Raw genomic sequence first — 11,262 nt, 5'->3', positions numbered from 1 at the left:
TATGCTCATATGAAGGTTGGAACACTCCCCGCCCTTTAACTACCTGGCACGCCAAAAACATCATGATCCCGTATCACATCCATACGAACAATGGGGACTGCTGGCAGTATACATACAGGGAACGTAAATATTCACGCGGGTCCATCACACCTCTGTGCAGGTGCGACAGGTTACAAGCACTTCCTACAGGATCAGGGCAGGTGAGTTTACATCTCCACCTAACTGCCTGAGGCATCAGGAGGCATATCGGTCTGGGATGATACAGGCTTTCCCTGTTCCTTTAGTCCAAGCTTTCTAAAATAGATTTGCTCCCTCTCCCTCCTTTCTAAATTATATTAACTTCCACATGTCTTCTCAGTGGCTGGTCCGATGGATAATAAAATATGCCTTGGATGACAAGACATGAGATTAATCATTTTAGTCATGAAAAAAATACCGTTGGAATATGAAAGCTCTTCATAACAGTTCATTAAGACCGTTAGTTTGTAGATCATATTAGGCTGTAGGCTGTAGATGCTATTTATCGTTCATCAACCCCATACATAAAGAGCAACATTTTCAGAGTAATATCAACTCAGGGAGAGTATCTTTTTAAGCTATAAAGGGATTAACATATTGTCCATCATATGAACTGGACTCAAATAAACAATGAGTTTATTTAACGCAGTAAACTTTTATGAACTGCTGTCTGTGCCTCAAAGCATCAATAAAACAGGCATGTATTTGTGAACTGCAACAAAAGCATTAACTGAAAGCCACGCTGTATTTGGTCTCTTGTGAACAACATGGTATATGTTTCATTCAAAACCGTAATTTTGATGGTAGACTTAATACATGTCAAATATTAAGCAGGAAATGGATCGAGAGAATCAAATTAGCCAACCGAGTAAAACGAAAAACATTTTCCCCCAGGACCTGTTCTTATTTCTGATTTAAATTTGCAAGAGTTTGCAATCTGCTGTCTCTGCTGGGCTGACATTCAGCTTCAGATTTTTGTACAGCCCCATTAAAAGACACTGTGAGCTGTTTTCTATCCAGTGATTCACCTTACAGTCATCAATGATCTCAAAGATCCAAACTGGTCTTTGTTTAAATGTTATGGTAAATGTTATGTTTCTGGAGGGAAGAAAGTTGTGCATGTGTTTGGGAACCCTTGGGACAGTGTATATTTGAACTTTCCAAGCTAACACTTTCCCTGGTTTTTCTTCCCCATTGAACCCTCCAGCCAGAGGGAAGACTGAGGTAGCACCTAGATTCTATGGTGCTTTGGTCAAACTCCTCAGGTTTAAAATGGTACCATAGATTTTCACTCTATGATATTGCTCGGGTTAAGACTCATAATAAGATAAGAAAATAATATATTAACATTTACCATGTGTATCTTTATTCAAAGGCATACCACTGTAAAACATGCAGAATTCATTATGTATTTGGACAAGTGACCAAGCACTGCCCCGAAATGAGAAAAGTCAAAGTGTTTTCGACGAAATGAACCATGATCACTGGGGGGTGTAGTATTTTTTGTGGAAGAGTAAGTTACTGCAAGAGTGTATTGGCCTCCCATTGTAATGCAAGTCACTGGGTCAATGTTTTCCCCATTAGCTCAGATTAGTGTCACTTTAAGGGCAGCCTTTGTCAGCTTTACAATCCAATTGATGTACCTTCAGCCCACCACTCAGGGAACACAATCAGGCTCAGAAGCAAATTAATTATCATTTAATCACAGATATAATTTAACTGCTATGTGATCGCTGTCGCTCTCTACTCCAGTCGCCCAACACCAGTCATTAATGTAAATACTCAACGGATGATTCCCCAAATCTTGCAAATACTTTTTTTCTGGGGTGGGGAAAGTTTGGCAACCGGTCACAGGTAACAAAGGTAATTTAAAAAAAGCATAATTTGGACACTTCCTGTACCGTAACTCTTTCCTACAAAGTCAATAGCAAATATGACTGAAAGCACAGCAGGGACAGAGAGCCACAGGGGAACACGGATGGCACAACAGAGACAGGAAGTGACAGCATGAGCAGTTTAATACACCCTCGGAGAAAGAATGGGTTAAAGAGAATGAGTTCCCGAACAGGGACAATGTATGATGTCAAGACGCATTGTTCTTCACAAACTCATCAAGGAAGAATCAGAGAAGCCCAAAATAAAATACGAAAAAAAATCTTTCAAAAACTATTTTTGGACAGAGACTTCTCTCGCTGTGGTTGAACGCCCTTTTTAACGCACCTCATTTCAGCACAGCCAGAATGGGAGTGATGAAGAGCGGAGCAATTATGCAAAACAAACGAAGATCAAGAGAGCACTCTCCTTTTCAAATACAGGCGCCGAGGCGGTGGCAGAACGGAACGTCTGCGCCATTGATCAGCGTTTATAATCTAGATCGAATAATGCCGCTCGGCCCCCTCCGCCCTGCGAGAGGTGATAATAAGTGCTTAACGGTGTCTGCGGGGCCTGAATGAGCCTTGCCTTTTGCCGCGGTGGGCCCAGCAGGCGGCCCGATGCAGGGTCAACGTTTGCGCAGCGGTCATAAGAGGATTGCGGGGCGGCCACGACGGAGGGGGCCCGGTGCTGCCGACGGGCCCGTGGGGCCTGCCCTTTGATCCGGGGAGATTGGAAGCAGCCAGGTGGATTAACATATCTCCCCCCAACCCCCATCCCCATCCCCCCACTCCCACCTCCCTCCCCACATTGTGCAGCAGAACACATCTAGACCAGTGAAATGGGGGGTGGGTGGGTTATTTAAAAATGGAGGGGGGAAAAAATCGAAGAACAATTAGTGCCTTGTCCTCTTTCAGGTGATATTTATTTCCCTCTTTCCTTTTTGTTCTCTCTCTTGCTTTAAATTAACCGCTCTGTTAAAAGAAGAAAAAGAGACTTGGATTTCAAGGACCCCCCCCCGCCCTCAGAGACTTCCAGCTGCATCTCACAGTCAGCTATTAGGCTGGAATGCTGGTTGTGTCTTGGGAAAATGCAAACAGCACAGAGAGAGAGAGAGAGAGAGAGAGAGAGAGAGAGCTCTGTGCCCAGGTTCAGTGTTAGGCTGCAGCCGGAGCGATCGAGGCCTGCTCTGCCATGTTTCTTTGTGAGAGTCGGTCCAGGGGATGAGCTCAGCTGCAGGTGCATTGCACAACCGTTTCTGTCAGAGCGAAGCCGAGGCTCACCGCAACCAGAGCAAAACAGATTTTCCAGCACACGCAAGGGTATACACTGTGAAATCGCTGTAAAATGATCGAATTACACCTCTAAATCTTCACCAAAGCCAGCAGCGTCCCTGTGGAATTCATTGTCAGATCCTTTTTTTTCCCTCTTCAGCCATGTTTGTTGCTGAAGTTGGGCCTCACTGATTTTGTGCTGTTTATCCACCAGTGAAACTGCAGGCATTGCTTCTGCATGCTGCTAGATGGTTCATAACCTGGAGCGAATGCGTGCTCTCTGTGTCGACACTGCTCATTATGGCAGGATCAGAGGGGAGAGGGAGCACGTTAAAAACATCAAAGCCCCCTTCGCATTGGGGCGCAGAGGGACGCGGAGTCACAAATGATACGCTGGGCTGCTCACAGCCTGGCGCCAAGCGGCACAATTTTTTAAAAGTGCAGTGAAAAAAAGGGAATAAAGTCTCCTTGAAATGTATTCTTCTAAGCTTCTCTTCACTTCTCGGTCGTGGTACACGAAAACAGCTTGGAGGCTAATCTGTTCAGCTGGGTCTGTGTGTCAACGGCATGCACATATGTGGATGAATGTGCACACAGACACACAGACACACAGACGCACACACACACACACACACAAGCTTTTGCAGCTGATCCATGGCTGAAACAGAAAATCTCTCTCACCCAGGCAGGAGACAGGTACCACATGCTGTGCTTTGCAACTTTTTCTGTTTTGTTGTTGTTTTGCAGGGATGGACCGCCAGTTCTGGTGGATAAGAGGCTCTTTTGTCTAGACTGGCGCAGAGACCCTCGCAGACACATTAAGTTATTAGCAGTGTTGTGTCAATCCTAAGCCTCAGCCGGGATGGGGTTACCTTTCGCAGACACGTGGGATGCTGCCGGATCAGCTTGTTGTTTTGGTTACTGCTCCTGAAAATGCTAACTGTGCAGTGTTGCCATTGCTTTTCGTTTTTAGAAGGTGGGGGAAGGAGGGGGGCGGTGGTGAATCAATGACTGAGAGAGCAAGTCAACACAGGGGAGAAGACGCCTGTTGCAGCTCTCTCTATGTGTTGAATTTTTAGCCACATGCAATCAGTGATGTCACCACAGGTTTTTTAATTTATTTTTTTGATAAGGGCAGTTTTATGCCCCGTGTTGACGTACTCTTTAAGCACTAATCTCTGAAAAAAGTCCAAAGGCAGTTCAGAGTTGCCCGCTCAGGTTCACACAGGAAGCAAGCTGACAATATGTTACAAATTACATGGCTGTAAGGACTTTTATAACACACACACACACACACACACACACACACACACACACACACACACACACACACACACACACACACCACACCACAAACACACACACACACACACACACACACACACACACACACACACACGCACGCACACGCACACACACACACACAAAGACACGTGACATGCTTTTTTCACTTTAGCACTGTAGGGCCAGTGGTCCTTTGGCTCCTGTTGTCTGGGGACTAGGTGAGAGCATAGAGGTGGCTCAGACAGGATAGACTCCTGTCAGCTCTGACTCAGCCGGACAGTCCTAAACTCTGACTGCAGCTCTTCCAACAGTTTGATTGACGTGGGATCATGAGGACCTTTTAATTAACAGAAACCACTTCCCTCCAGTTTTCTCTCTTCTCTCCTTTTCCTGAGTGGGAACAAACCGTGTTCCAGGTCCTAGTCAGGGTGGACTATAATTGAAATTGTGCCTCTACATCTCTAGGCAACACCCCTAGTCTCTTTGAAGTTCTGGGGGAGGTGTGTGTTTGAATGTATGTGCTGTTTGTGCGTGTGTGTGTGGCGAAGGGGGTGGGGGTGTGGGAATTTGAGGGTGTAAATGGGTCTCAAACCAAACTAATCTCCCTCTACTCTCCCTCTCTATTTTCAACAGTCTGTTCCCTGATAATGTTCTTTCCACACTCACAAGTAAAATGTATGACCTTTCTAATGGGGTCCTGCCTGTTGTCTTAGAGGAGAGGTTTTGAAATTGAGAATGCGTGATGTATGTCCTAGTTCTCTACCTACCACTTTGTCTGTCATAGCTGGAGTTTAGGAATTTAGCCCAAAACATATGTGTCTGCATGTGTGTGTGTGTGTGTGTGTGTGTGTGTGTGTAAACGCATGTGTGTGGGTACATCTGTGTGAGTGCATTACCACTGAAACAGGTGGAGGGCAAAATGAGAAAAAGTGGGCAATAGGTGATTGAGGAATTCTCTGTTTATACACTGACACACACCTGTCAGTGTGTGATGTGTGTGTTTGTGTTTGGAAGTGAGTTCATTGTGTTTGTGTGTGCATGTGTGTGAGTGTGCGTTCTGACATGCGATTATATAATGTGTGAGTGTGTGGGTGGGACAGGATATCTGAGGAGGGTCTCGCTGAAGGGGTTCTAGCCGTGCTTTGGTTTAGTCCCTGGGTGTTCAGATGCCGCATTTGGGCGGGGCCAATCCCGCTGTTGACGCCAAGTGCTTGACGACAGACACCTACGCCTGGGTGGCCGGGGATGCTGGTAGGAGCTGGAGCAAGCAGGGAGGGTCTGGGGGGCATGGGGGACTACGGGGTACCCCCCTCTGCAGGCACCCCCTCAGTCTGATGCCCATCACATCTCCCTATACGAGTCCACTGGATCTCAGCAGAAGAGTGAATCGGGGTTCATTTAGGCAGAGAATGTGCTTATCTGAATAATCAGCTTATGAGAAATTTTCTCATTTATCCACGACACTATCTGGTCCCGTGAATGAGTGACTTACGCACTAATCTCTAAAAAAATAAAAGTACAAAGGCAGGTCAGAGCAGTCCGCCCAGGTTCACACAGGGAGCAAACTGACAATATATTACAAGCAAATTATATGGCTGTAATGAGTTTTGTAACACATGCACTTTAACCGATTGTTAAAAATTCATGTACTTACAAGCAGGAATGTGTGCATACACATGCAAGTGTACACATTGATGACACACATGCACACAAACACACGCACAGTCTTGTGACTTACTTTTTTCCCCTTAAGCACTGCAGAGTTAGGGGTCCTTTGGCTCCGGTTGTCTGGTGACTGGGTGAGAGCATAGTGCACATTGATCACACATACACAGGTTTTTTTTAACCCTTTTTTCATGATTATTGAAAAAATGTCTCAGAAATACATTTTGCCGTCATAAATGTGTGTTTGCTAAACTACTGAAAGCAGCTAAATGTTTCTGAATTGTCACTTGGACGTTATTGTGCCAGTAGTTAAGCAGTTGAATTTTTTTGGCCAAATATTTGCTGTAACTTGGCTAGCCAGCTTATTTTTGGTGAAAATTTGCCCACAGGATTGCCTGCATGTGGTCTGATATAGCTTTCTCTGTTTCAGGAGCTTACCAAAACGTGCTGCTGGAACCTGTTGATAAAGCAGTCTTCATGCAGTCCTGCCACTGACTGCTGTATCATAATACCAGATCAACTAAGTGATTAAAAATAGCATGCACACAGCGCAGTAATCAACCATTTTTGCAGGGATGGTCAAAAATACAAAAATACAAAATACCATAAATGCATCAAATATTAGAAGCTTTGCACATGGCACAGAAGCACAAGCAAACAAAAAAGACAAGTAACCGTTATTCCATATAAAATTAAAATACGTACTGCACATCCCTGCACATCAGCTATTGTATCAATGTACCTCAGAATATTTAGCTGCAACTAGTTTTAATTTGTAGTTCCTTGGAGGTGATGGTGTATAAATTATCTCTATGTTGTATGACAGCAGTAAAAGCCATTTTAACAACTAAACTGAACACACTGCACATCTTTCTGTAAAAATTGTGTTCTGGTTAGGTCCCTTGTCTGCCTTCAATCAAATTTCCCTGACTGTGTTCTGTTGTGCATGCTTGTGTTCTGTGAAGGACACAAGCATGCACAGCATACTAAAGAAAACACACCTTGCAGTACACTTCGACTTTGTTACATTTGGAGCATGCTGCTTGTCCTGTCTTTCATCTGTTCCACAGTGTCCATCATTGTCTACCTCCACACATGTTGTCTGTCAGAAACACAGAGGGTCAGAACCCCCCCTAATAACCCCCCTCTATCAACAGAGACAAATATTGACCTGTGCTCTGGGCTCAGTGCCAGCAATTGTTCATGGATTACTGTCTCACCCACCCCCAAGATTATGTCCAACAGAGCTCATTACAGCCAAATCAAAGGGCTCCCAAGAAGATGCACACACAGGTAATGGCTCTATATTCATTCAGCGTTCAAGAGTTTGCTCGCAAATTACTCACAGAACAAATGACCCGCTCACCGCATCTCTGGCCCACGGGGGGAATACATATCTCACTGTTAGCTGGAAGAGGCTCCCTGTAAACATGAAGGATTAGAGAAGAGGTTACGGGAGGGAGGCAACACGACTCAGGTCGAACCCTTGTGACAGCCAATAGGAATGGTGATCACGAACAAAAGGAGGACCGTTGGGATGTTGGAGAGGGAGTCCGGCTCAAGCTGAATGATTCTGTTGGACAGTTCACAGCAGTCGGTGTGCTTCAGGAAGCAGGCTGTCCCATCTAATCTGCTTCATAAATTTTTTATTCACAAATGCTACTTCAGTCATAGGCGGCTATTGTGAAACTGGCTTCCCAACTTGGCTTTGTGCAGCAGAAAATCTTTTAAACCCCCCCCCCCGCCCTCCACTTCCAGGCCTCCAACAGGTTGCTGTGTGCTGCCGAAGAGGCCTCAGCAGACCGTGTCTCTGGCAGTGGGTGAAGATATTTACATTCCACCGAGGGGCTGCCATGCATGTGGAATGACGTAATGCATGTCAGCTTCTCCTTTCATCCCACTACACTCTGCACTTTGGACCTTCCATCACAGTTGGAAGCGCTTTTTAATGAACCCAAGTTTTAATGTAAATATAAGCAGGTAATTTCATGTACCTTTAAGCAGGTCCCCTCCACTACACCCCCCCCCCCCCACCATTACCACCACCCCCACCCCTGAAGCCAAGTTAGGTTTTTGTGGCTGCTTCTCCATGGATTACAAAATACTGAAAAAAGAACAGATGTTTACAAACTAAAAGAGTACACTTCGTACCTGACATCACTGCTGGGTTGCCACAGATACATAATTCACACTCTACTTGTCTCACAGCCACATTATGGATGGACCAAAACGAACAAACAAAATGTTATTTCCCTGAAGGTAGGGAATATTTATGGATGAACGGTCAGTTTGTGTGTGTGTGTGTGTGTGTGTGTTTGCGCGGATGGGTGTGGGTGCGTGTGTGTTTGTGCGTGTGTTTGCTCATGTGTTATGCCAGGACATTCAACTGGAAACAAAACCGCAAAGGAATTCAGCCGTAGCCATATTAAAAATAAAAAAAAACACTAATATTGCACAGCATCATGAGAAACAATGAATTTATTTTATAAACCACATTTTATTTACAAAGCAATAAGTGTATCATACAGTAGTTAGTTACATACATGTCAAAATAATTCATGAAATTTCACCCCCACCCCACCCCCAGTATTACCAGTGCACAGAGTCTCTGCTATCAGAGCTACCACCCCATAACAGAGACCACCCCCCCCCTTCCCTCCCCTACCCGACAAAACATTTGTCAGCTGCCATCTGCCTGTCTGCCCCCCGTCTCCTCTTTAAACTATTTAATTAAGCCGCAACACCTTTCCTCGACTTACACTGCCCTCAACACCCGCCGACCCCCACATCACAACCCTAAGCTCTTGTCCTGACTAACACAAACAAGCAAAAGTGGAGGAGTGGTTTCCCAGGCCTCCTGAAGCCCCCATTTTTCATCTTTACACAAGTGCTACAAAAAAAAACAAACTGGACAAAGACAACATGACAAAAAAAGTATGAAAATACTGTACATTTTTTTAAAAACCAGTGTAATGCTCACATGTTACAACACCCCCCCCCACTCCACCCCACCCCACCCCCACCCTTCCCCCATGTTCAGGGCTCTGCTCCCCTACCCCCCTGCAGTATCACTAGTGCCTGTAGAACACCTGAAGAACAAAGCAAGGAAAAAAAAGGTATTTTCTTCCTTATTTAAAAAAAATCATTTTACCTCTGTCAAAAAGGTGTATGGAGATTCCAGCAGCTGTGAGCTCAGCCAGCTGGCCCCAACTCTGGAATCTCAGGAGGAAAAGGATTGTCCCAGAGTGACTGAGCGACGCGTAACGTCTGTAAGTTACTGCAGAAAAACAGTCTCTGGCACAGGACCCCCCACCCCCTTCCCGCCCCCCCTCAAAATCCATCTTTCCCCCTCCAGTAGCATCAGTTGTGTTGTTAGTGGGAGATGCGCACGCATGTCAACTGAAACGCAACTCTCTCTTCGGTTCACTTCACCTCAGTTCTCCGGCGTTCATTTTTCTCCCCCACATCTCCACAAACAAATGAAAAAATGTCTTTAAAAACGGAGGGTCATCAAAAGTCCTCGGTTTACCTGCAGAGTTCATGACAGGTGGGAGCCACCTCTGCCGCCGCTCTCTCACACCTTGGTGGCCAGCGACTGCACCTCGGACTTCTGGGTCTGGGCGCTGAGGGTGGAGGACATGGAGCTCATCTGGCCGTGCATGGCCTTCTTCAGGTTGAGCAGGCAGAGGCACTGGGAGCGGAAGCGCAGGTCGAAGAAGGCGTACAGGAAGGGGTTGAGGCAGCTGTTGACGTAGGCCAGGCAGGTAGCGTAGGGGTGGGCCAGCAGCAGGAAGCGCAGGAAGCCGCAGGTGTTGGGCGCCAGGTCCAGGTAGGACAGGGCGTCCATGCTCTTCAGCACGTGGAAGGGCGTCCAGCAGAAGGCGAAGACCACCACCAGGGTGGTGATGATCTTCAGCAGCCTGCGCTTCTTCTGGTCCTCCTTGCGCAGGTTGTTGAAGTGGCGGGTGACGGTGCAGCCGATGAAGCAGTAGAAGACGGTCATGGCCAGGAAGGGCAGGAGGAAGCCCAGGGCGGAGGAGGAGAGGCTGAGCCCGGCGATCCACAGCGACTCGTGCAGCCGGTTCGGCGTCACCATGCTGAAGTCCATGGCGCAAATGGTGCGGTTGCTACTGAGGTCATCCACAGTGGTGCGGAACAGGAGCGTGGGCACAGCCAGCAGGCCAGAGAGCAGCCAGATGGCGCCCAGAGAGGCCAGCATGGTGCCCCTGGACCTCAGCCGGCTGCTGGACAGCGAGTGGACGATGGCCAGGTAGCGGTCAAAGCTCAGGCAGGTGAGGCAGAAGACGCTGGCGTACATGTTGACCAGCACCACGTAGCTGCTGATCTTGCACAGGGCCGCGCCAAAGGGCCAGTGGTAGCCCAGCGCCGTGTAGACCGCCCACAGGGGCAGGGTGACCACAAAGGTCAGGTCAGCCAGGGCCAGGTTGCCTATGTAGACATCGGCCGCCCGGCGCTTCGACTTGGACTTCCACACAGTGAAGATGACCACACCGTTGCCTGACAGTCCCAGGATGAAGATGAGCATGTACAGGACGGGGATGAGGGAGAACGAGGGCTCCCATTCGGAGTAATCGCACATAGTGTCATTGTCATCATAGTAGTCAAACTGCATGTATCCATATTCCTCAGTGGTATCCATATCAGAGGTTTTCTTGAGTTCGGAGGAGAAAAAATTGATAAATGCTTTTTAATCCACTTCTCCAGTCCAGTGATGTTTTTTCACTCTAGAGCCCAATAGCACTGATCTTGCGCAAATCAAGGCCGGGAAAAGATAGAATCAATTCAAACAGAAGAGCCAAAAAATAGAATGATAACTTCGGAAACAGAACCGCAGACACGGGCAGCGCACCAACAACGGAGTCTCTGTCTGAGTTCGCAGCGCTGGGCAGTCTGCCTTTTTAAACTCACAATCATCCACACCCCTTTTTTCCTCCCAGGACTTGTCCCCCCTCCCCCATCAATCACCTCTTCTAACCCCCGCCCCCCTACTCTCTCGCTCACACCACAAATTTACACATCCACTGCGAAGCCCAATGTTTTCCTTGTTAACTCGTATAATTGCATTTTCTGGCAGGAATATATTAGATTCCTATTCCAATATTATATGACAATATTTCTCTCTATAACA

General features: G+C 46.8%; 1 protein-coding gene across 1 annotated transcript; it reads right to left on the bottom strand.

Moving 5' to 3' along the window:
* Positions 1–9,146: 9,146 nt before the first annotated feature.
* On the bottom strand, positions 9,147–11,018 carry aplnra (apelin receptor a). Its single transcript, XM_064354081.1, has one exon. It carries the CDS (start codon positions 10,771–10,773, stop codon positions 9,688–9,690), a length of 1,086 nt encoding a protein of 361 aa, XP_064210151.1. The 5' UTR covers positions 10,774–11,018; the 3' UTR covers positions 9,147–9,687.
* Positions 11,019–11,262: the final 244 nt, after the last annotated feature.

Source organism: Anguilla rostrata, chromosome 10 (assembly GCF_018555375.3).
Source record: "Anguilla rostrata isolate EN2019 chromosome 10, ASM1855537v3, whole genome shotgun sequence".
NCBI classification, from domain to species: Eukaryota; Metazoa; Chordata; class Actinopteri; order Anguilliformes; family Anguillidae; genus Anguilla; species Anguilla rostrata.
This window is presented reverse-complemented; position numbering and strand designations above follow the sequence as displayed.